Source organism: Hetaerina americana, unplaced genomic scaffold (genome assembly GCF_022747635.1).
Source record: "Hetaerina americana unplaced genomic scaffold, ioHetAmer1.1.p SCAF_113, whole genome shotgun sequence".
NCBI lineage: Eukaryota > Metazoa > Arthropoda > Insecta > Odonata > Calopterygidae > Hetaerina > Hetaerina americana.
The window spans coordinates 1,015,609-1,042,073 of NW_027286215.1; the positions used below are offsets into that span (position 1 = coordinate 1,015,609).

At 40.6% G+C, this 26,465-nt stretch overlaps 1 protein-coding gene across 1 annotated transcript; it reads right to left on the minus strand.

Annotated features, from left to right (window-relative positions):
* Positions 1–10: 10 nt before the first annotated feature.
* Positions 11–24,588, minus strand: LOC139685466 (carbonic anhydrase 13-like). The gene is made up of 7 exons (XM_071582484.1): positions 24,444–24,588; positions 23,006–23,074; positions 22,477–22,647; positions 19,737–19,881; positions 18,620–18,725; positions 18,059–18,283; positions 11–76 (listed from the first exon to the last, which is right to left on the minus strand). Exons 1-7 carry the CDS (start codon positions 24,586–24,588, stop codon positions 11–13), a joined length of 927 nt encoding a protein of 308 aa, XP_071438585.1.
* Positions 24,589–26,465: the final 1,877 nt, after the last annotated feature.

Genomic DNA, 26,465 nt, shown 5'->3' on the forward strand with positions numbered 1-26,465 from the left:
AGGTCAACACTTAGGGTGACGTTGATGTGGAGGTGGTGACGTTGACAGTGTCGTAGCGGAGGTGGTTGACTCCATCCTACAAAGGTAAAAGAAAAACTTTATGTAAAAAAATCATATGTATATATATAAATATATATTAGCCATTGACCACTACTCAGTCACTTCTAAGTTTGATTATATATATATATATATAAATATATATATATATATATATATATATATATATATATATATATATATATATATATATATATATATATATATATATATATATATATATATAATCAAACTTAGAAGTGACTGAGTAGTGGTCAATGGCTAATAGTTACAATGGCTGCGGTGGACTGAGTAGCGGTCGATGGTTAGTAGTATCAATGGCTGCGACGGTCTGAGCAGACAATGGCTGCTAGTTCTCGTATCGATCGTAAGTGAGAAGCTAATTAATCGTACCGTCTATATATAGTAGATGGAAGTAGCTGATAATATTTGTTGCGGTAAAGGGAGTTCGAAGTTTGCATTGCAGCATTTAGCATTGCATTTTTTCAGTACGAGCTGACAACTCCACAGACCTTGGCACATGCTCAGGTTGCGTCGTAGGATAATTGAAAGGAAATACCTGAACTAGTTAATTCCATCCACGCCCAGACAAGCACATGCGTAGATGATGAAATTACTTGATTCCAACTAGGTAGCCTTGCACGGATATCCTGCATTGAGTTTTGTATTTCTTCTGTAGAAGCTGCCAACTCCACAGAACTTGGCACATGCTCAGGTTGCGTCGTAGGATAATTCAAATACCTGAACTAGTTAATTCCATCCACGCCCAGACCAGCACATGCGAAGATGATAAAATTTCTTGATTCCAACTAGGTGGCCTTCTTGCACGGGTGTTCCGCTGAGGGAATTCATTTTTATTTCTATAAAACTCCACTTATGAGTTAAGTTTCCATTTCCTTCAGAGCTCCTAAGAGAGCTTTTACGAACCGACTTCACCTCCCGAATCATCAGCTGCATTCATTTACGTCAGGAGTAAGTACATATCATTAATTAATTGCATAAATTTTCTGCTTAGGGTATATGCAATACCTTAAAGAAATTCATATATAATTGATTTTATCAATAGGATTGCTAGGATTGCATAGTATGTTAACTAAGCAGTAGTAGTAACACATATACAGCAATGTCTAACGTAAATTCACTATAAAACTTATCATTAATTAAGTTATCAAAATATATTGTTCAAAGCGCATTCGTTAAGACGGAGAAGGGACAATCACCGGGTATCTCATTTAGGCATTGTATGCAGAGTGAAGTTGACATAATCTTGCACCATTTATCCGATTCAATACCTCGCACTATGTTTGTTCACATTGAGGAATTTACTATTGCAGAAGTTTACTATCGAACGAGTGTATGAAATGGATGATATTCGTTACGAGGTTTTTTGTGCCTTTAGATCCTGAACTTAATGCTATGATATGAAAATGTATATTTTTCATACGTATCATTTTTTATTTTAGAAACAGCTCAAAAACCCTTTAATCATGTCCTCTATCCTAGAAATTCTAGAAAATTGCAATGCTTGTAACTATCACGATTCGGAAGAATGAGAACAGGCATTAAGTGACATATGCATGAAAATAGTGTTAGATGACGATAAAATTTCAGATATGGGAACGTATAATCGAATGAAAGATGCGCGGGATAAGGCAAAGGGAAAAAATTTTGCACTTCCTGTAAAATCTTCTTTGACATTCACTAAGCTATGCCTCATGGGAATACCAACGCGCATCGGATGAAAATCAACGCGCAAATAGGGAGAGGATTCATTGACATTGAATCAGCTATTCGTTCCAGACTGAAAACATTTTGGATTACTCCTGTGGAAGATAGTGATCTCATTTCTCAATGAAATCAAAACTCAGTTGATCAAAAAGATAATTGATCAAACAGTGGAAAAAAGTGCCATTGAATTCAATCTTGTTTTAATTTGCAAATTGAAAAGGGTGAGAGGGGTCAAATGAACGCCTCCTTCAAAACTACAATCGCAGGTTATTTGTAGCAGATGAAATTGAGGAAGTAATTAACGAGACATTTTCTAAACTTCTAAAAGGAAAATCCGAATTTCAACCTAAAGGGTCAGGATGGGCCTTATCAAATGTGATAGGTTTAGAACTCCAAATAAACAAGTACACACCATTTCAAGGTTCAACATTAATTGAGCTGCCTAAGAAATTAGTAATACAAAAGCCGTTATCAATATCAAAAATGATGATCAATACTGCTTTACGTATGCAATTTGGAAAGAAAATATCGAAAGGGATCCACAAAGAGTTTCCCAATTTAACACGCGAGCATGCCATATGGACTAAAATTGGGACTGCATCGCGTACCCAGTGGAGCTGAAAAATATCCACAAAATTCGAGCGTGTTTAATTGTGTTGAGCTCTAGAGTTTTTGACTGAGATATAGAGCTTTTGACAAACTACGACATGATTCAAGTGATTGATAACTGTACACGAAGTGGAATTTCACAATGCTGTAAAAGGTACGGCGAATCGAACAATAGATACATGTCAAGTCATGACCCAGATTCAAGTCTATCCTATTTGACATATCTAGATGTTAAAAACCTCTACGGGTGAGTCCTTTCGAGACCTCCTTAAGGTAAATTTTGATGGCCAACAGGCGGATATTGATGATTTAAAGCTTGAAAATGTTCCAGAAGGCATTGAAACTGGGTAAATTCTCGAATTTGATCTTGAGTACCCACATTAAATACACGAAACATATTCAAATCTCCCCCTTTGCCCGGAAAAAGAGACATCACCTGGCGGTAAAAAAAAGATTGTTGAAAACTCGAAAATAAAAGTAAACATGATATTCATTAGGTAACCTTGAAACAAGCTTTACAACTAGCAATGGTGATGAAAAAGGTGAAAAGAGTAGTCGAGTTTAGTCAATTACCTCGTTCAAAGACCTATATTGATTTGAACACTGAGAAAAGAAAAATGGCAGTCAATGATTTTGAGAGGGATTTCTAAAAACTATGGAACAATGCAGTCTATGGAAAAACAATGGAGAACATGAGGAAACGGATGATAATGGGATTAGTGGTAAACGAAAAAGACTACAAAACTGAATAATAAGTCAACATTTCCTGATAAGACGATGTGCCGTAGACGATGCGCTGTGCATGACGAGTGTTTTGTAGCCGTTCACATGCGGAAGGCTGTCAAAAAAATGGATAAACCTATATACATAGGTTTCTGTCTTAGACTTGAGTAAGGCTTTAATGTATAACTATCATTACAGAACAATGCTACCAAAATATGAGGAATTAATCCCTCACCTACACTGATACTGACAGCTTCATAAATGAAATAAAAACGGATAATGTGTACAAGGAGTTTCTGGGGAACCTAGATGCATTTCACACGTCAAATTTATCCAAAGGTTTACTTTTGCTTTTCGGAACGAAATAAAAGTCATTGGTAAATTCAAATACGAATGTGATGGAAACCTAATGACACATTTCGTTGGATTACGTAGTAAGCTTTATTCGTTGAAGGTAGAGGGAGATAAAGAAAAGGAAAAAGCAAAAGGAATAACGAAAGCGGTGAAGGAAAAAGATTAAAAATTTAACGATTACATTCAATATCTCTGGGAGAACTCCACGGTATTTAGAAAAATGAACGTGATTCGGAGTAAAATGCACAATATTAACGAAATGAGGATGAATAAAGTCAAGCTAAATGCGACTGACGATAAGGGATACCTTTGCGAAGACGGGATAAAAACGCATGCCTTGGGACACTATAAAATTCAACGAAACCACACACATAATGATGCTTTTAACGACGATTGAAATTAAAAAAGAATGAACTTTTTAACCTTAATTCAAGTGTTAACCATGAAGTTTTCATGGAAGCATCCTTTAACCTGCATTTGCGCAGGTCCCTCAGGCTGCGGAAAAACCAAATTTGTCAAGCAGATTTGGAAAATTAAGATTATATGGTGATAGTCCGAAGTGATATAGTATGTGCTCCAGGAAGTGAACCAAGCATTAGAATACCCGTTAAATTTCGAACCGAAATACCCCCTATCGAAGAATTTGGTGGTGTGCCAACGTTGTTCGTGATTGATGATTTAATGAGAGAGAGGGGGCTTATAGCAAAGACGTCTGTAAACTGTTCACCAGGGGAAGCCATCACTTTAACATTTCGGTTTTCCTAATTACCGAGAATATTTTTTATCAAACCCCGTAAGCGAGAAACTTCTCGTTAAACTCCCAGTATATCGTCGCCTTTAAGAATCCAAGACAATAGTCGCAGTTTGGTCACTTGGCTAGGCAGGTGTATCCGGAAAAATCGGGGGAATTGGAGAGGGTATATAAACAAGCTACACAACAGCCATTCGGTTATTTGGTTCTGGATCTTGCTCAGGACTCAGACGAGAGGTCTCGTTTTTGAAGGAAAATATTCCTTAAGGACAGGGCGACTGTAGTTTACATGTCCCTACACGATGAAAAGATTTAAAAATTATAAACATTTGCTCCACGTCTTAAAATTGGCAAAACCAAAACTTCGCACTGCTATTGTAAATACCTAGGACGACGAGTTGATCAAAGCCTTTTGCGAATGCTGTTTGAATACACTTTATTATACACGGGAATCATAAGTTAGAAAATAGGTTAAAACAAAAACTATCCAAGCATCGTAACACGCTGAGACTGTGCGGGGTGCGAGTGTGAAGAAGAAACGTGCGCTGCTCGTACAAAAAGGTGTTTTTTTTACCATTATTGCTGGGATCAATTTTAAGCGATGTCACTGGTAGCCTGCTGGGAAAATGAGCCTGCGTAAGATGCTAGTCGTGAGTCCGGAAGTTTTTGATCGAAGTCGTGTAAAGGCTAGGTTGAGTATATTGGACAAGGAAATGAAAGGTGTGCTGGCTAAGAAAAGTATAAAGGATATTCATAAATGGCATCTGTATAAAAGAATACTCAATAAATACATTTGCACCATCTAAGACATTAGCTCCCCCGTACACGTTCCAATCCGTCCTTGGAAGAAACACCAACGAGGTCACGAGTTTCCTGACGAGAGGAAATCCCCGCATTGAGAAAAACTCTGACAGAAGTGAAAAGATTAAAGAAAGATTTATACTCGACATGGAGACGCATACACATAGGCTAGGGATGTTGGAAAGCGTAACATCAACGAGAAAAAACGAAAGGAATCGCAAGAAAGAAAGCCATAGCTACCGTCTCCAAGAAAAATACCGAGGAAAAGTGAGCACGTAAGAAAACCGAAGGCATACGGTCCAGATTGGGGCACGACGTGTTTGAGGACATATATAAAAGCCCTGCCGGGTTTTCATCGGTTAAAAAATTACATAAAGCTACGGGAATAGGTCGAAAGATGATTCGTGAGTGGTTAGAATCTCAAGAGGCATATACACGACACAAACCGGCGAGGAAAAATTTCCCCGGAAATAACTATAACGTAACCTACATTGATGAGTGTTGGCAATGCGATTTGAATGATTTGAGGAGTTTGAAAAAATACAACAACGGGTTCTGTTACATTATGACTGACTATAATAGACCTATTCTCTCGTTATGCGTGGGCAAAAGCTCTAAGGACAAAGAGGCCAGAGGGGGTAATTGAAGTATTTAAGGCTATATTTCGCGATCGAAAACCATTGAAAATTCAGAGCGATAAAGAAGGTGAATTTTTAAATAGTAAATTTAAAACTTTTCTCTCGAATCGAGGAGTAAAGTTTTACACCACAAATAATCCGGACATTAAGGCTAGAAAGGAATATAGGATAGAAAAAGTTTTGAGGCGTAAAGGGAGTGGACCTGAATTGGGATACTTTGTCAAGTGGGAAGGATACCCATCCTCATTTAATTCTTGGATTGCTGCCTCCTCCGTGCGTACATTTTGAATTAATTTTATCTAACACTACCTAGCGACAGTTCGAGGGATTTTTATCCGAGAAATACGATAGCTAACTATAAAACAAAATTGAGTCATCGTATCGATTTGACGAATGATGATTAGTACGTAGATCTAAAGGAAACTCTTCTTCCATCTATTAATATTCTTTCTCGTGAAGTTAGAGAGGAAATTGCAGATGCTAGAATTTTGGAAGAAGAAGAAGCGTCTGCTAAAGATAATAGAACGGGAAATGAAAAGGGATTAGTTCGCGGAGAAATAGGAGGACCACAGGATGCATCTAACGAGGTTAGAATCAGATTAAAAGATGGTTTGTACTTACTGGCGCATACGAATCACTAGGTAGTGCCTTTGTGAAACCATTCCTCTATCTAGATAAAGCAAAACGTAAAGCAGAACAAACGGAAATCTTTAATGCGAAAAAGGATGGACTTCCATTAACTGAAAACGTATCAGGATTGAGTGAGCGTATAGAACCTGGCGTGTTATTTTTTAACGTTAAAAAGGTTACTTACACTTCACTTCCGGGCACGTATAATTCGTTTCGAGATTTATTTATTACCACTGTCGGATTTCAGTACAAGTAAAAATTACATGCGTAGAGACATAAACTATAATATTCATACTAGTAGGGGAGGAAATAAAGGAAATAACTAATAAAAATATTGATACATAGCCCCCCAAGAGTATTACTGATTATGCTAGAGAAGCACATGCAATTAAAAAAGCGGTGTGGTAAAAAGAAGCAAAGTACACTCCTCTTCCAACATATGTCTAACTGATATAATCAAACCGCAGTTTGCGGGTGATTCCCTTAGTCTATGCATACGCATCTCGCATACTAAAATTGGTAAATATCAAATATTCAATCCGATATATTATTTTCCCATTGAGGAGAACCATGTCGAAAGCATCGAAATTCCACTAAGTGATAAACTCGGTGAGCCCATATCTTTTCGTAGTGGTGAGCAAATCTCTATAATATTATTAAACTTTATAAAAAAGAACTAATTCACGTTGGTTTATCATTCAGCGTCGAGATGGCATCGGTGGCGGACCGATATTACAGTTATTATACGAGGCAGGTGGGGAGAGAGATTGGACCATTGTACGAGGGTCATCCGGAAAGTAGTACCCGTTCGTGCCGCATGAAGTGCTGACGACGTGAGTAGCCGCTGGACGAGGTCAGATAGCTTCAGTGGCTTGTCTGCCTTCTCTGAGCCAAGTTGCGTGACGCTAGCATTGCCTGTGTTGTTTCTGTGATTGTTTACAATGTTTAAAAAAATTGAGAACGCCGCCAGTTGTGAAGTGAGGGCAGTGATTAAATTCCTCAATGCAAGAAACGTTCGCCCATGTGATATTCATCGCCAATTAAAGGAGGTGTATGGAGACAATGTAATGGACGAGTCGTCTGTTCGGCGGTGGTGTCGCAACTTCAACATGGGGAGGGGGAACACACACGACGATGAGCGTTCGGGGAGACCGTCTGTCATTACAGACCAACTGGTGAGCTCAGTTGACGAATTCGTGAGGAACGATCGGCGCGTCACAATTGATGACATCTGTGAGCATTTTCCCAATGTTTCTCGAACAATTGTTCATGAAATTGTTAAACACCATCTGCATTATGCAAAAATTTGTGCAAGATGGGTCCCTCGCGTATCTCAATGAGCTGGCGGCGAAGGACTATGCAGCAGGAATACAGAAACTTGTCACACGTTATGACAAATGCCTTAATTTGCTTGGAGATTATGTTGAGAAGTAGTTTAAAGTATTCTCTTTCAAATAAAATTTTTTATGTTTGTTAATATTTACTTTTGTGTCTTTATTTCACGAACGGGTACTACTTTCCGGATGACCCTCGTATAGTGCCTCGTACAGGGTACAAAAAAGACGAGGTATTGGAAGTTTTCTCGCAGGTTTGGGGCGTCTTGCCGAGCCGTTACTCTTCAGTGGACTGAATAGTGTGGTTAAGGAAGCAGCGAGTGCGGGAGCAGCAGCTCTCGCAGGTGTTACGACTAAAGTGATAAAGGATATATTAGTCAGTAGAATAAACGAGGCGGGGCAGAACTTGAAACGCAAGGCCGAGGATAAGTTGAAAAGTATGACTGATGGGCGATTGAGGTTCGTGAAACATCCAAGGCTAAAGAAAATAAAACCCATTGGTAGTGAAAAAACGGCATTCGACTAGAAGGCAGAAACGAGGAAAGGTCGCCCCGAGTGATATTTATTCATGAGTGAGCGCATGCTGAGTTCGCTGGAAATATACCAACCGTATCCCCCGACACAGACGAATATTCTCTCGAAGCGACTTGTATCATATCATTCGTTGGATAATAGATCAGTTATCGAATTTCTAATCAAAGATTCTGGAGATGCGTACAAAGACTTGAATAGCGTTTATCTGAGAGTTAAAGTGAAACTGAAAGAATTTAACTGACTTTACCGAGAGTGATACCAATCAGCTGGGAGTCGTCAACAATCTTTTCCATTCTCTCTTTGAGCAGTGTAATGTATATTTCAATGGAACTCTTATCACACCCTCCCAGGATAAATACCACTATAGCAGCTATTTCGAAAACGCGTTTAACTATGGGGTCGATGCGAGCAGAACGCACCTGGGTAATGTAGGCTGGGAATTGGATACGGGAAATGATATCGATAAGACTGATTCTTCCAATGCAGGGTACACGAAACGAAAATCATGGTTCAACAATAGCACCGAGGTGGAACTATTCGGTAAATTGCACGTGGACTTGTTCAATCAGTCGAAACTGTTGCTGGATCGAGTCGATGTGGGAATTAGGTTGACATTTGTACCTCCCTTCTTCTAACTCATGAAGGAAGGAGTTTTTATAATTCTCGACACTACTCTCTCCGTGCAACATTTTGAAATCAATCCGTCCATATTGGTGGCGCATATAAAATATTAGAGAAACATACTGCGAAATATCATTACAAAAGAACTGAACTAAAGAATTTCACTATACCTGCCGGAGGTCGAACCCTAAATCGATAATGCCATTGTTGGACGGATACCTAACACAACCGTTTTTGCAATGGTAGATAATAAATCATATGCGGGCAGTGTGGCGAGGAATCCGTTTGCCTTACCACATTACTCGGAGAAGTTTTCAATGTTTGTTAACGGTGTTCAGATTCCTTCGGAAGGTTTGGAGTGTAATTTCTGGGGAAAAAATATTGAGCACGTGCGTACGATACATTATTTTCGGGTATTGGAATAAAGCACGCTGACAGAGGTAATCAAAATCACGTACGACATGATAGGACACGGTTATTCATGCTAGTCTTTGATCTGACCCCCGATAATTCTGGGAATCAGGATCATATAAGTTCAGGAGTTTTTTTGAGAATAGAGGATGAATTCAAGCGAGAGTTGACAAAAATAGTCACGTGTCTGCTTTTTGCAGAGTAGTAGTAGTATTTTTTAGGGGGGGGCGACCGACAACTGAGGTCATTTCTGCCATTGGGGATGGACAGGAAAGGATGAAGGGTGCAGAGAAACTCGGTGTATGCATTAGCCTACTCTTTACGAAAGGCGCCAAGGGGTCCACAGTTTAACGTCCTATCCGACGGACGGCGTACTCACTCAAAGTGCCCTTCACAAAGCACCTCAAGGAGGGATCGAGATACCTCTGAAAAATATTCAACACCGCCGGGATTTAATCCCGCGCCCTCTGGGTGGGAAACAAGTACGTTAGCCCCTGCACCATCTCAATTCCCCCACTTTACAGAGTACGACGCTACATGGGAAAAGGTAAAGACAGGAATATTATCACATACTCTTAGTCATGGATAGTGTGTATAAAGATAGCTTATTAAGACCATTTTAAATATTCCGCGGAGTCTATGCTTCTGATAGGTTACCGAAACTACCTCAAAATGGTGTATTCTGCATTGTTGGGTTTCACCGCATCGTTGTTTGATTTTAACAACATTTTAACCAAGTTTTATTCGGTGTCTTCAGGTCGAAGATGAGGGACTCGGAATTTTTCCACCCTTATATAGGCGGTCCCGTCTAGTGGCCGCTCGCTGATTGGTCCGTCCCCGGAGAACTCTCTTCCATTCGTCGGGAGATGGAATCCTTCATCTCTGTTAATATTCTCCGGGTTTTTAGCGACTTCAATTGCTTCTCTAATGAATCGTGGGTAGTATCTACTCTCCTTGGCTATTATGTTTGCTTTTTGGAATAAGATCTCTTGAACTGGTTCACTCCATTTGTGTTCTGAGATAGCCGGCAGGTGAAACTGCTTATTTCTTATTTACCGGAGTTGTTCCTTCTTCCGAACATTCAATGAGCGGCATGTTCTCCTCCACGCGTTGTCATCTCCACAACGCAAGGAATACTCGAAAGCCTCGAAGATCTTGAAAGCCGGAAAATTTCACTTTTTGACCGACGACATCAAACTCACGGTTCTGGTGTCAGAATACACAGTAGTACGTAGTTAGGAAAGAAAGTATTAATTCGGTTTTTGCGATTCTTTCTCTCGAGATGTATATTGAGTTCGCATTCTCATCTTCTCTCTCGCTCCACGCGCAGATATGCTTCACCCAAGCGAGCACATAAAAAGTCAACTTTTACACTCATGTTGAGGGAGAAAGAGCTTCTTTTCGGGCGAGGCCATTTATATACGGAAGTGGGAGGAGTCACGGTGTAACCTCTCGTTATTATATCCTGGTATTTGCCAATGGGAAATTGCTGAACTAGGTTAGTAGATAGGAAAAGCCGTTCCTAAAACACGCCAATTTGGATTCTCTAGAAGCCGGTTCCTATGCCGGACTTCCACGTGTTTCCTACGAATGTTTGGTTATCTTTATTTTCAATCAATCGAGGGAAAAAGGCCATCCGTATTACGCGCATGCGCACTTCAACAATCAAGTGGAGATATTTTTAATGATTCGCTCTTACTTTGGGAAATCAGTTTCGCTCAAACCATCAGTATTGACGCATCGGAGAACTTGATGTCGTCCTCGGCGCCAGTAGTTGGTCAGCTCTCGACCAAAAACCAGGATGGACTATTCTATGCGAGGTTAAAAACCATGGGTGAGGAAAGCCGGGGAGAGGAAAAACGATGGGGTGAGGAAAGGCCGAGTACTACCCATCCCACTAGGTAACGCTTAGCGAGACCTTTCACTTGTCCTCTACCTCCTCTCACTAAAAATGTGTAACATTTGAGGTGGGTTCTTAAACGGGCCATTGCAGCTATAGTTTTAAAATTTTGACCACGTAAATTGATGTGGATTTGAATTGATGATGAGACGAAGTTGAATGGTAGTTTTTATTAGTGCTTAGAAGGTTCAGTGAAAAGATAAAAATCTGGGGATGGGCGTTTCCTGGTCTAATCTACTTCAGCATCTCTTTTCATGACCCCCGCTTTGAATGTATATTTTCGAATAGTATAAGGAGTCTGTGAATAACCGGGATAGATAGTGATATGATGGTAAAGCAGAATTATAAAGATTAAGCGGGATGTTCAAAATTAGGATTTGAGAACTTTAATTTATTTTAAACAGGCTTATTTAAAGTGCTATGAAAAAAGTTATGAGCCTTATTTACGTAAATTTACCTGTTCTATCGTATAAAAGTTCTACTTCTCTCTCCTTCTCTCGCTGCTCTATAGTTAGTTCCCAAAAAAGTTCAATTATGAAGACAATATAGACATAAATTTTGTTATTCCCAATGCGGAGACGGAGAGGTAGAAGTCATGTTGCAAACGGCTTCCCCGTGGAAGGTAGGCCACCACGTGTATTGTCCAGTCGTAACGCTCAGTCGTGGGCGTCTGGGCGCTATTTAAGTGCCTTTCAATATTTAAACGCGACCCAAGTTCCGACGCGTTGCAAAACGTCTAGACACTGAGTTCAACGCTCCTGGCGGCAGCCACCCAAAGTGTCCCTCGTACGTCCGATAACGTTAATCGAGCACCTGTCCCTTGTTTGAATGGGGAATGCGACAGGGCAACCCGGACGAGAAAAATAGCGTTGAATTCCGCCTCCTTCGAGCGCGATCTCAAAAGGCCGTTGAGGAGCCAAAGAAGACTTCCTGGAGCGAATTCGTCTCTACCATTACCATCGAATCCCACTTGCTCGGGTATGGGACAAAGTGAAGAAAATCTCCGGGTCCAAGGGCTCCTTCTTAATCTCGCCATTGTTTATAGCTGGCCGGGCGGTTACTTCACCCTCTGAAATAAGCGAAATATTCGCCAGGCAAACTGCAGTGACGAGGGCTATGCCGCGGACTTTGTAAACATAAAAATGCGATGCCAGAGAGTCCTTCTTAATTTCGGTGAAGCTCCAATACCGGCAGATTACAATTTGCCCTCCTCGTCCTGGGAGCTTAAATCCGCCATCCAAGACTCCCATAACACCTCGCCACGTGCGGACCGAATCCGCAACGCTTTCCTCCAGAATATTCCGGAAACAGCGATTGGGGAGGTCCTTAATACCCTCAACCAACTTTGGAGCGAGGGTAGTTTCCCAAATTTATGGCGAGAGTCCGTTGTAATACCAATTCCAAAACAATGCAAGAACAAAAATGACCCGAATCACTATCGTCCCATTATCATCTCTCACCAGCTGCCAGGGCAAGGTGATGGAAAGGATGGTAATCCGACGTAACGTTCGTTGCTTGGAGAGACACGTGCTCTCCGCCGCTTAGTGCGGCTTCGGCGTGGGACGTCCACGGCAGACCATCTGGTGCGCACAGACAGCTTCATCCAGGAACCTTTTCTCCTGCGTCAACACGTCGTTGCAGTCTTCATTGACCTGGAGAAGGCCTATGATAGTGTGTGGCGACGGAAAATCCTTAACAATTGATCGAGTGGGGAAGTAGAGGCAATATTACCATTTTTCCCAGGAATTTTTTTAACCGCTTTTTTAAAGTAAGGACTGGTAGTACTTATCCCGATCCTTCACACCAAAGATCGGTGTACAAGGGATCAGTGCTGAGCGCGACGTTATTTGCCGTGGTCATCAACGACGTCATGAAATGCATAAATGCTCTGGTGATGGCTCTATGTGGACTACGTGCCCATATTATTCCGGTCGACACGACTGACCAACGCCTCTAGGCAAGCCAAAATTACTCTAAATAAACTTGGAGAGTGGTCCGGGATTTCGTTTCCCCACGGAGAAAATTCACTCTATCAAACAACTTTTCGAAATCTACGAAACTAGCAAATACCTCCTGGTTGTATTCTATATTCCTCTCGATTAATAATTTCATTACTGAAATGGCATCACGCGTACCTCTTCCCTTCCTAAACCCAAAAAGATTATCCCCCAAATAATCATTCGCCTTACTCCCTATCCTTTTGTTTATGATCCTTAGAACAACTTTAGCTGCTTGAGACATCAAACTTATTGTCCTCTAGTCCTCATATGACGTAGCCTTTACCAATTTCGGAATAGGAATTAAAAGTGATCTCACAAATTCTGCCGGCCAGATTCCTTCCTCATAAATTCTACAGCCTTCTCCTCCCACATTTTTCTAAACATTACAGTAGTTCCGCGGGAATGTTATCCAATCCCATAGCCTTCTTTAGTTTCATCTCTTTTAATGCCATTTATATCTGGTCGTCGATTATGCCTGGAACTAAGCTATCTTCCTCTACGTCATGTCCCTTTTCTATGTCTAACATTGATGCCCTATGCTCTTTACCATACAGTTCTTCTATACATTCCTTCCATCTTCCTTGGATTTTATCTGTGTCAACTATTATCTTACCCTTATGTAATTTATTTTCAATAGTTTGTACTTCATTTTACCTATCTCAGTGTGTACATTGTTCCATTGTCTCCGCTCATCCATCTTTGTGATCATCTCGTCCGTGATCCATGGTTTCCTAGTCCTTTTCGCGTTAACGGTTCCAAGTGTCTTTTGCGGCTTTCGATAACCCTTTCTTGATACTTTCCCATTTTTCTTCGAGAGCTCTTAGCTGGTTACCATTCTCCATGATTTCCTCTACCGCCCTTTTGTACTCCTTCCTTCTAAACCATTTAATGCTTCAACAGTCCATTTTCTAACCCGCCGCCCTTGCCTTTGGCGTGTGGCGGAAGAAGAGTGCAAAACGTATTCTTCTCTTCCCCAAAACTTGGACCAGGAGCTTTTGGCCAAGAAACGTGGTCATTGAGGCAGGGTGATAAACGTGGATTGGAGGCATCTGGAAAGTGGGTGCGGAGGAGGATGAAGAACGTGAAGTGGACAGGAAGGAAAACTAACGAGGACGCGCTGCGGGTGGTGTAAGGGGACGAGAGTGGATTGTCAGGAGAAATTAAAAAGAGGCAGGCAAGATTAATGCAAAGCACTTTGATTGGCAATGGGAAGCTGAAGACTGTGATAGAGGGGAGATTTTAAGGCAAGGGTGGAAGGGGCAGGAATATAATAGTGATTTTGAATGTAACGAATGTAGGAAGTAATTGCACCAAAATGAAGAGTGGTCCGCGGGTTACGTATATTTGATTTTCGAGTTATTTATGGCATAATGTTGGCTCTTATATCTCTCACTTATGCTGAAAAGGTCGGCTATTTTGAATGTTCAGTTAATTGTTGACAGCTGTTTTACTTGGACGTCTTTTGTCTTGTCTTCAATTTTTGGCTGTTCCAAAAAAAAGGATTGTATCATCTGTATCAATTTTTAAGTGAAGTGCGCGGACGCATTCCGAATGTTGACTGTGGCCTATGGAGAAGCTACCTTGTACCGCAGCAACGTTTGTTGGTGGTACAAAATATTCTCAGAGGGCCGAGAAGATGTGAAGGACGAAGTGCGTGCCGGACGCCCGAGAACGTCAAGAGCAGACGAAAACATTAATGAAGTGAAGTCAATAGTATTGGCTAAACCACCGTTGGAGAAGTTGCTGAGGACCTAAACATATCGATTGGCTGACGCCATTCGATTTTTACAAATGATTTTGGCCTTGACACAGGTCGCCGCGAAATTTGTACCAAAATTGCTCAATGGAAGCGCACGAGCGAAGACCAAAAACCGCGCGCCAAGTTCGGTCGAATGTGAACGTTTTGCTTCGTTTTCTTCGATTGCAGGGGGTGGTGCATGATGAGTTCCTGTCGCAGAGTAGAACGGTAAATAAGGAATATCACCCGTAAGTTATGCGCTATTTGCGTGAATCAATCCGTCAAAAAACCCTCGGACTTGCGGAAGAACAAAGCAACTTGGCACCCCTTGCTTGCTAATATAAACCCACCTTCGTTTCATTATGTCCGGCATGACTCCTTCCTTTCGTCGGAGGTAATTATTTTACTTGTTTCAGCGTTGCAAACCCGTATTCGGCCACCTCATGGCCGAATACGGTGTAAGTAATTCATGTTCTATGCCCGTATTTGCCTACTTCCGTACAAAATACTCTCAAGATAGGAAAGAAGCTCCATTTGCTCAACTTTTGGCATTTCATATTAAACAGTTAAAAGTAACCTTAGTAATTGTTAAAAAACCCCAAAAATCTCTTTCCATTGCGCTGATTCTAATCTCATGCTAATCATTAAAACTTTCTATCGCAATTCAACAATGAATTTTTTGAACACCCACCAACGGTGTGGTTAACTAAAGAATAATTATCTGGAAACCTAAGATATATATTTGAGATTTTCTGCAATATTTTATTCCTACTTCCAAGTCTTTCCGCGCAATTTCACCATTTCCTCCACATGCACGTTGAGCTGCACGGGTGATGATGGGCGCCCCTGTCCCACCAACATTCCTATCGCTGCTCATCCCGACATCCAATCCCCATTCACGCGCGTAAGCAGCCTGACACGTCAAATTGGATCATGAGCCATCTGTACCTCTTTAACACTCATGGTTTCATCAGAGCTACAGTATATCTTGATAAGTTTTATCATAAAAACGACAAATATGAATTCAACTGCGATGGTGGAATAAAGAGGTAAATGGGAATATATTAACACACAGTAATATTCTTCAATACTTTTCTTTATTTTACTTCTTTACAAGAGTATCTCTTGCAATTTATTTGACTTTACATCCTGCTTCAAGCCACGTAGTATACGACTCTGCCATTAAGACGCTGTGTTGGGCGGACATTCTTGATGAGAAGTTTCCCCTCTTCATCTTCCAAAAGTCGGAATCGCTTCAGCTAGAAAAGAAACATTTTAATGTATTATTGCGTGAACGAGGGAGCAGAGGTGGAAAGAAAGGCTGAGGAAATATAAATATAAAAAGATAAACAGTAATTTAATAATATTGAAATATTATTAATAATAATGGTATGTCTTTATTGGGGAAAGATTAGGATTTTCAGTCCCTTATTTTACCAAATCCCTAAATTGGATGAGATCTTTCCTTATTTTATGCGTATTGACACCAAATATATGAGACATTCGAGTCTCCATTATTTTTCCGAATTTTCACTCATTTGCATCGGATAGACGTGTTTTTATTGATTAAAACAGAATATAAATCATAACTGAACGTAGTTTAATCTCTCTTTCGCAGTAGAGCCTTGCGGAGGAAGGCTCTACCGGCAAACATCACTGCCGGGTTGAATATTTATTAGAAACTCAATTTCTTCTCAAGTGCATCGGATATAACATTCGACGTACTCGCTAGTAGGCTATAAGGCTATGAAATACTTCTTTAGAGTTCAACGCAACCCGAAATGAAGCTCTACCTAACATTTATTTGGCTTTCGGGCAATTCGAAATTATCGCATTGTGTTATTCACTGTGAGTAAAAAGTGTAACATTTCACTCGTACTTATAGGATTTTAAAAGTCTCAAACGTATTTCCTCCGATTGGCCATTGATGTCTAACTTCTGGTCTCATAACGCTTACGAGTTGCCAAGTCATCGCCATCTTGTAAACGAACGCGTGGCCATCTCGACATACCGTTTGGCGTGGCCCTTAATACAAGGAATTCAACGTTAATATCCTTGCGATAAATAAGCAGTTTCCCAAACACCGAGGGCCCAAGTCATTATTCATCGCGAACTTGACAGCGAATCTATAGAACCCCAAAGGGAAGACTGGTATTGTAATATTTTCTTCATCAATACTTCAATGCTAAGATAGGTTTGCTACGGTCCCCCATTCCGAACATGTGTTCTGTGTTTTTTCCTCTCTTTCATTTCAATGTCTTGCCATCAGCGTTCATTTCAACTATTCTTCTAACTGAACAAATGTGCCTCAAGATATGCCGTATCCATTTTGCTCTTCTTTGTCGAGGGATCCTCATCATGGGCCTTCCTCTTCTGCTCTTCAAGGAGCTTCCTCGTCTTGTCTGTCCATTTATTCTTCAGCATCCTCCAGAGCCATGTTTCGGAGCTTCCGTTCATTGCTGGTCCACTTTCTCAACAATTAATTCCCTCCTTAAGGCCGTGTCGCTCTTCTGCAACCATTGCTCTATCATCCACGCACCGGAGCACTTCAATTCCTTCGCAACTCATCTCGACTCCTTTGATGCCCAACTCTGGTGCTTCTTATTGCCTCCTCTAGGCATGCGTTGAGTGGCGCTGGTGATAGGTTACAGGTCCTTTGTTAGCTTTGGTTCTTCCATTTCTCAATTGCATGGTGGTTGCCTGATTTTAGTGGAGGAGATCAATTCTTTTTCTGCCAGAAATTCGTTGCCTTAAGCGTAACTTATTGGAATTTATTCAACATAATCAAATGAAAGAAGTGACCTGGTACTTCCTTGATACTAATTACACTGATTTAGACACTACAACTAACCTTGCCGTAAATTATTTTATGCTCCAATGACAGCAGATATTGAAAATAACACATAATACCAGTCTCATGAATAATGTTCATTTTCATTTTAGCCCAAAACATCCCCAAAATGATTGATAATGGGGCATGGATCCGACCCCTCGTATTCCCCCCCTGCAATTTCTCATTTTAATTGAAACACTCATAAATATTGTTCCTGAAATTCCCGGGATTTCGGTCATTTTACTACGGTAAGTGATAAACATGATAATATTTTAAAGCCGGCATATTTCTGTACGTATGTTATAATTAGCCGCAGATAAAGTCCAAATACTTTGCCTTGGCTTCGTTAATAGCTGCTCGAAGCGAAAATGGTGGAAATTCCAAATATTTCCTCACCTGTTCCAGGGAGATATTTATGGGCTTCAGGCGCACGAGCCACGTGACGACCTGGAGGCACGGGGGGATCGTCAGAGAGCCTTGGTATGTGACGTACTTCCCCCGGAAGGGAGGGGCTAACTCTTCGAGCATAAATGGCTCTATCTGCGCCGGTGGAGAATTGGCCTCAGTCACCTCCTCGACTTTATCAAGCAGATTTTGCAAAGCGGTGTTCTCTTCTTTCACCTGAAAAGAAATGCAAATAATTCATGCTTTTAAATCTTCGCCTCAATAGCACACTCATAGGAAATTGGAAGGCGAAAATAGAGGAATGCGATGCCCTTCCGAATTACATTATAATCTAGGGATCTCGGGTTAGCTTGGTCAACAAAATTCAAAGGTATTTCTGATTATTCAAATGACTTCATTGTAAACCCTTTCGCAAGGAAACATGCATGCTTTTATCTGGACTTAAGGTATAATTTATAAAAATAGTTGTCTCTAGATTATCCATTGATTCAAGGATTATTGTGGAATTAAAGATTTATATTAGCACTTTATGGTCACCTTAAAAGATCCTACCTTGAGGAAATATCCTAAGACGGCCACACCATCTCTCTTCTTGAGCGCCTCTTCTAAAGACCCATATTTCTTCTTATAGTGAACCGCATGCATCTCTGCCGAATAGCTATAAGAGAATTTGAAGTTTGGAATCCGCTAAATACTCTTGAATCACATGATATCACCATTTATATTTGTTTCACTAAAATGAAATGTAATTTGAATTAGAAATAAAATTTGCATTAGAAATGTTGTTTGTTTTTTAGTTTTAATTATTTTCCATTTTAAATAATGATGAGTCAAGGTGATCCATTGATTGATGACATTTACTTAAGGCGGAGTTCTCTTCGACATCTCTCAAAAAATGTCATAGTCAAGTCCTCCTGAGGTACCATGTCCTAAGAGTTTGTTCTTTTTTTTTGCTTATGAAGACGGAAATCGTTTCTTCAACTAGCTGGTTAAACCATTCTGTTGATGTCTAGTCTTTCCAACCGATCTCGGTCATTCGTCTTTGGAACCCTTTTTCTAGGGAATTCAACCTCCTTTTCTCCCCCGGACCCTACCCTCCAAGTTCGATGATTTCGAAGCGTCTGCAGTCATGCGACATTCAGCCGGGTGGCTATCCGGAGAAGTGTTCCTCCGAATGTGTGAAATGCAAGCGTCGTACTTCACACATGCGGACTTGTCTGCACTTGTGTTATCAGAATGGATTTGAAATATTTAAGTTAGAGGATAAAATGAAGCTTTCAAGTGTGAATAGTTCGATTGAAAAGCGGCGGGGCCCTCACGCTGACAAGGATATGGATTCCCTAGTGGCTAGGCGTGCCATTCTCTGCGAGTGACTGCAGGAAGCAGATGAGGATGTCATGCTCTCTAGTAAGGTCCCACGTCATGTTAAGTTTACTATGGCAATAAATGGATTTCACCCACTTTTGTAGTAGTTATAACTTCCAAATTACTAAGAGGGCACCTAAATCCAGATCACGTCACAGAGTTTTCTTTTTTTAACCAAACTCGTGTTGTGCATATTATCAATGCTTCCAGAAAAATTCAATTTTTGGGATTTTTCGAAAAGTGTATGGTTTCGTGTGAAAATACGCCGTGAGCATTAATAAATTATACTTTGCATGGGGCTTACCTGTATCCGTTCACCAAATGCTCGCTGCCCTCTTCATTTTTTTTACCCCAGTGGAAATGAATCTGTGAAAATATGTAGTCGCCTTTCAAAGCACATCCAGAAATCCTTGGCGTTTCCTTCCTGCTCCAGTTTCCCGTCAGGGTAACTAAAGACAAAATCGTAGAAATTGAAGTAAATGCAATAAAAAACAATTCGCAAAGACGAAATATATGGCTTTTTTTCGGTAAGTGCTCAATTTCATCTCACGTGGATATCTCAAGTTCACCAGATGCAGGTATTGTGAGAATACTCTAAGATTGGTGTCAAATTATCTTAAAACGATTTTCTGGGTGAGTCACCGTTCTTCTTAGTTTGTCGGGGAGTAGATTTTTTAGAGAATGTTCAATCTTCAGCTAGACTCCAGGCAAATAGCTCACTGCCCTCGACTAACGGTATTATCGTGGAGGACTCGTATTGTGTGAAAAAAATAAGGAGGATGGGGAAAAATAAGTCAGTGGGACCGGATAATACATCAATTGACATTCCAAAACTGGGTGATATCGCAATAGCTTTGTATCTGAGTCATCTGTTCAAAGTAACTTTAAATAATGATGCCTTGCCCAATGATTGGAAAAAAGCAAATATTACACCAATTTTGAAGAAAGGGGATAAAATAATAGCCAAAAATTATAGACCGGTAAGCATAACCTCAGTTGTTTGCAAAATAATGGATAAAAGAATCGCTGACTGCATTCGAGAATGGTGGACAACAGATAGATGGCTATTCAAACACCAACATGGGTTTAGAACGGGATACTCGAAACGAAGCTTTTCCGATTTATCCAATATATCGGCGACGCAATAGGCGAAGGAAAGGATGTGGATGCAGTAATTGTTGATATTTTGGTAGATTTTGACCGAGTGTGTCAAGATAAATCATTGTTAAAGTTGGATTCGTCACCAATGGATTTTAGGGTAAAACAATGGATAAAAAATTTTCTTAGAGGCAGAACTCAAAAAGTACAATTAAGGGATACATTTTCAAATGAGGCGAGCGTTTTAGCAGGAGTTCCACGGGGCAGTGCTCTAGGGCCATTACTCTTCCTAATTTACATAAACGATCTAGCAAACAATTTACATTCCCAATTAAGATTCTTTGCTGATGACTGCATTATATACAGACGGATAGCGCAGAGAATAAAGGACCGCGTTGGTGACTGGATTACAAATTATAATATGGGCATTAATATAAGTAAAAGTAAGCATATACATTTTTCAAATAAAAAGAATGCAGAAAAGGAAATTCACACCCTCTTTGGAGAAATAATCCCATGTACCAGTCAATGCAAATATTTAGGCATTTACTTGACTAGTTCTAGCTAACTTAAGGAAGGGAACAGTTGGCACACTTGGCCCTGCCTCTTATATCAGGCAGTGCCCCACACACCTCAATATCAGAATCAACAACCACCGAGCCTCATGCAAAAACTCTTCCCAAAATGCATCATTTCGGATTCATGAATCCGAAAACATGCGTACATTCCCAAACCTTCCTCTAACGCGGAACCCCACCCTCTTTCAATTTGTACCACATACTTCCCAGGCTTAGAATCTCTACGATCAATCCCAAAAGACCTCTAACTTATCCTAAAAAATCATAATGCCACCACCAACCTTTTTCCCAAATGTCCCTCAGTTACTTTCAAACGACCCGCCAACCTATCCGATCTCCTCAAATCAACCAATCCACTCCTTAAATCCCTAACCCATCCCAAAACCACTCCCACGACATGCAATAAACCCATATGAAAAACATGCCCTATTTTCAAAACCAAAATCCCATCCCTCTCCCACCCGCTTTTTAACTCTCTCCCACCAATTCCCTCCTCTACTTGCACATCTAGCAATGTAGTGTACCTTCTGAAGTGCCAACTTTGCCCTGCCTATTATATTGGGCAGTGCACAACACCCCTCAATATCAGAATCAACAACCACCGAGCCTCATGCAAAAACTCTTCCCTAATTGATATGCTCCCTATCCCCAAACACGCCTCCGAACACCACACTCCCTTTGATAAATGCTATAGTGTATCCATCATAACATCCCTCCCACCCTCTGATCCTCCACTGAAACTGAAAACATTAGAGCAATCCTTTATCTGGCTCTTGGAGTCCTGTAATTGGCCAGGAATCAATATTAGGCATTAATTACCCTGCTCCGAATATATTTTCATCCCCCTTCCACCTCCATCACCTTCTACATTTTCCCCACCCTTCTAACGCTGCCCCTCCAAACCCGTCCCTTCGGAATTCTCTCCCCAACTTCCCCTTCCATCCATCGCTCCAGCCCTCGTATTCCCTTCAGTTCTGTCCCTCTCTTCCTTGATAAAGGTGGTCACGACCACCGAAAATTCGAAAAATAGTGAGTCTCTTTTTTGTGTGTTTCTGTGTTTTTGTCTGTTTCCACTAGTGCTAAGTGTTATACATTATTATTCACGTCCGTGAGACTCTCAAAAAGTATTTTATATATATATATATATATATATATATATATATATATATATATATATATATATAATCGTATATAATACTTTTTGATATATATATATATACACACACACATTATATAGTATATTGCATTATTATGGGCATATATATGTACTTACAATCTTTTCTTTGGTCGTAAATAACCATTTAAAATAAGTTTAATGTGCATCCGAAAGCTATTTATAATCTAGAGGACTCTCATAGAAATACGTACGTGTATGACCATTGTTGGATATAGCCATTTCCATAGGCTGGCTGTCATAATTCTTAAACCTCAACTCCATTCCTAGGCCAGTGAGTTCTTCTACCTTATCCATATTAATGTTTATTGGCGACTGTCTCTCTCCGCCACAGGTAGGGAATGTTTTGGGCCACGTCCTAGGCCCTGCAATAGATGTGTTCAAATTAATTGGGATTTAGTACGCACGATATGTCATGGAGATTCCATTGGGAATGAGAGATGCTGACATGCTTTCAAATTAAAAAGAATTTTAACCCCTTAAACATGTATAAATGTTTTTAAAACTTATTCATGAGTTCATTCAAACATTATTTTTGTTGGCAATGTTTCCTAAGGAATAGGAACAAATTTTTAATCTGCGGTCATTATTTTTATCTTTTTTCGAAATATTACCTTTATTTAATGTATTTATAACGAGTCGAAGATGTTAAATATAATTTCACTCATCTTCGTTTAAATATAACTATTGCTTTAGGAATCGATAACTTATTAAAATGTTTACCGTTCTCCTTTCCATATCCAAATTCCAACTCTTCTGTTGAAGTTGAGTCTGGTTCGGAGGAGGATGAACCTGTGAGCGAAAAATTAAAGGAATATTAGTCCTTTGGAAAAAATGGCTTATTTCTGCTATTAGCTAGAAGTTAAAAGAGTTGTACTGCTATAAAGAGTTTCGTGAAGGATTCTCGGGTCTTCCACCGGGTCAAGGGTTCCATAGTTCCTTGACCCGGTGGAAGACCCGGGAATCCTTCACGAATCAAATACGCCGGGAAAGCACCAGATCTTACTATAAAGAGTTTGACCAAATGAAAATTTTGCAACCTTTCAGGTGTAAAGAAATAATTGTGTTTGCATATTTTTCACGCTTTTATAATTCAATTGCGTATGGCGTGGAAAAATGGAAAAATATGAAAAAGCAGAAGGCGTACACATTACAAATGGAAGGTGAAGAAAACACAAATTTGAGCCATATTGGAAATTTCATGGAAATTAATGGTTTCATAGGCATTCATATTTTTCTCACCAATGGTCCAAACTTCTATTTTTACAAAAGACGCCAGGGTGTCACTATTTAAGGTCCCATCTGCCATACCACATAATCCAATTGAAGTGCATATTGTTGCCTCTAAGAATCTTCTGTCGCGTTGACTAACTTTCTTCGATGTCATGGGCGAACTGATATCTGCGCAGACGTAGATGTAATGATTGTGCATGTAAAGCTGATGGCTGACCGCCAACGATGTAGAAGTGCTCTCCCAACGCCCTCAAGTAGCAGTTGAGACAACTGTCATAAAATCTGACGCCATCGGGAGTCGAACTCGGCTCCAACGGCATGGCAGCCAGTAGTCTAATCACAGCAACAACTGTTCCCCTCGTTCATCGTTTCATTCACTTAGAATGCGCAGCATTTTTGGATTCTTTAGTTTCTGCCAGATGCTTGTAATCCCCCCTCGTTGTTCCCCCATCTCCATTTGCGACAATTTTATTCGTTCTAAAATAATTTACTACGCCAGAAAATACGTGTCGGTAACTAAAAAACTCATTAGATCCGCCACATAGTAGGAGTCCGTTTTGCAAACAACATACTGCCAGAATAATTAATAGAAATTATTGAATTAGGTTTGTATCCCCGAAAACATAAGTTTAACAAAATAAAAAGCCTTATCTGTAAACTTTTGAGGGTCGAGGGCCACATTGCTTCTACAAAACGGGGCCCTGACACGAAAGGGCTTGGGAACCCGTTACCTTTAGACATGCGCCGAACGGAATTGAACGAATGGTTGAGGACGTCAGTTACCGAGGCAGAAGTACAAGGGTTCACGCGAAGTGGAGTCGCTCATCTCACGGGTCCACAATTCGAACACCGGATATCGAAATACAGAGCGAATTGCGAACGAGTATGATTGGGTCCGATTTTCCTGGCAAGTAGGAGACCAAATCACCTGAAGAATCCCAGTGGCGCCCCGTCTCTTGGGCATGGTGTATCTCCGGGTGTTCCTCTGCCGGGGGCACATCTACGACGGCGGCGAGGGCCCCCAGGGTGGCGATGGTCACCGCCAAGGCGACCGCTCTCTGCAGGAGGATCATGTCGTGTGTCGATGAAGCGTCGGCACCGGCCTCTCTTCTGCCTTCGTGTCCAAGTGGTCCCTCTTGAACCCCACACGCGCCACACAAGACTCAGCGGCGGTTTGCAAGTGGCGATGATGCCGCGCTCCTGTATTTATATACGTACGTGCATGAATGTGCATGGAAGTGAGCCCGGAGCGTTCGATTTAATGAATTGATAGGGAGGGTCGATAACGTTTCGAGACCTACCTCGTCCAATCAACAATAAGTTTATTACACCTTCTGAATTGGCCCTCGCTCCAAGTTGGGGGTGGTATCTCGGGTAGGGGCTGATTACGAGCTGTGTGACACCACCCTTCGTAGTTGGCAATTCAGAGAAGGGATCTATCTGGCAGCTTAAGGGAGCGAGCGACTGCGGCTGCTTACTTCTATTGCTTCTTTATCTTCGTCGTTTCCTACTCCCTAATGAACTAAAAATTCCATGCGGAAAAGCAAGGCGTCTTCTTTTGGTATTTCCACCATGTAGCGGGTGAATCTGTGTCATTTAGGTCCACTTCATCATTTTATAGCAAGACACTCATATGAACTACCAATTATTTTTAAAAACTCAGTTATATTGCTATGAGAGCAAGTCCATCATAATCAACAAAACCGTGAAATATGCAACATCGCAATAATTGTTTATTTATGATCAGGTGGCCTCCTTTTATAACTTTTTCAGGAAAATATGGCGTTTCAATAATTCACAAACTGAGTAGTCGTACTTTTAACTGAGAGTAAAACCATATTATTAAATTACATTCCAGCTTTATTTGTTTTCGTAAACTACGAAGTCCTCCATTTCAAGAACTCTTCGTAAAAGAACATTAAAGTAGCATGAGTTGAGAGAATGGCAACACTATCGACTCTTAACTTTTTTCTGGAATTCAGAATATTCGTCGTGATAAGAAACATGTATATAATATATATATATATATATATATATATATATATATATATATATATATATATATATATATATATTTATTTATTTATTTATTTATTTATTTATTTATGTATATATATATAAACCATAAACACAGTAATCAACCAGAAGGTCGGTGTAGTAGGTGACGGTAGAGTTCACCCAGTACTAAGCCCGATGGCGTGTGAAATTCACACATCAGGGTATGGGGGCCAGTTCCTTTCGCTGTGCCGGTTATGGTTTCCCAGGAAGATCTGGTACCCGAAAAATCACATAGCTTGGGTGGAGCTGAGGTGCCCAGTGACTTGCCCGGGAATCGAGCCCAGGCCCTTCGTCCTCGTGTGCCACAAAGTCAAATGATTTGAATGAGTGCCGAGTACCAACAATTTGATTCTGAATAACGAAGTTTAAGTCATCCACACCTTTGTTCTTAGTCCCCATTGCTGAACGATCCATCTCAAGCAGATGGATGGTTCGGCAATGCAACTCTCATGTTTGTGTTCAGTTGAAGTTTCTTCACATAGCGTCACAGATTTGATGATTTGAGGCAAGCGTTAATGTCATCGGACGCGGTCGATCTTGGAATGACTGGAAGTTTTAGGTGGATATCGCCAGATAGTAAAATCATTGCGCCGCCAAAGCATCTCGAGTCATTGCGCAGATCTTTCAATGTCCGGTCAAGTGCTTCTAAGGCGCGTTTGTGCGCCGTCGTGCATTCGTCCCATATGATGATTTTAGATGCTCCTAAAATTTTGACCATTGCGGACTGTTTCGAAATGTTACATGTAACTTGCTCAGAATTGTTTAGGTTTAACGGCAACTTCAACGCTGAATGAGCCGTACGGCATCCTTCCAACAATGTGGCCTCTATGCCAGAAGAAGTAACTGCTACAATAATGTCCGATCTCGCACGAACAGCATTCAAAAGCAATGA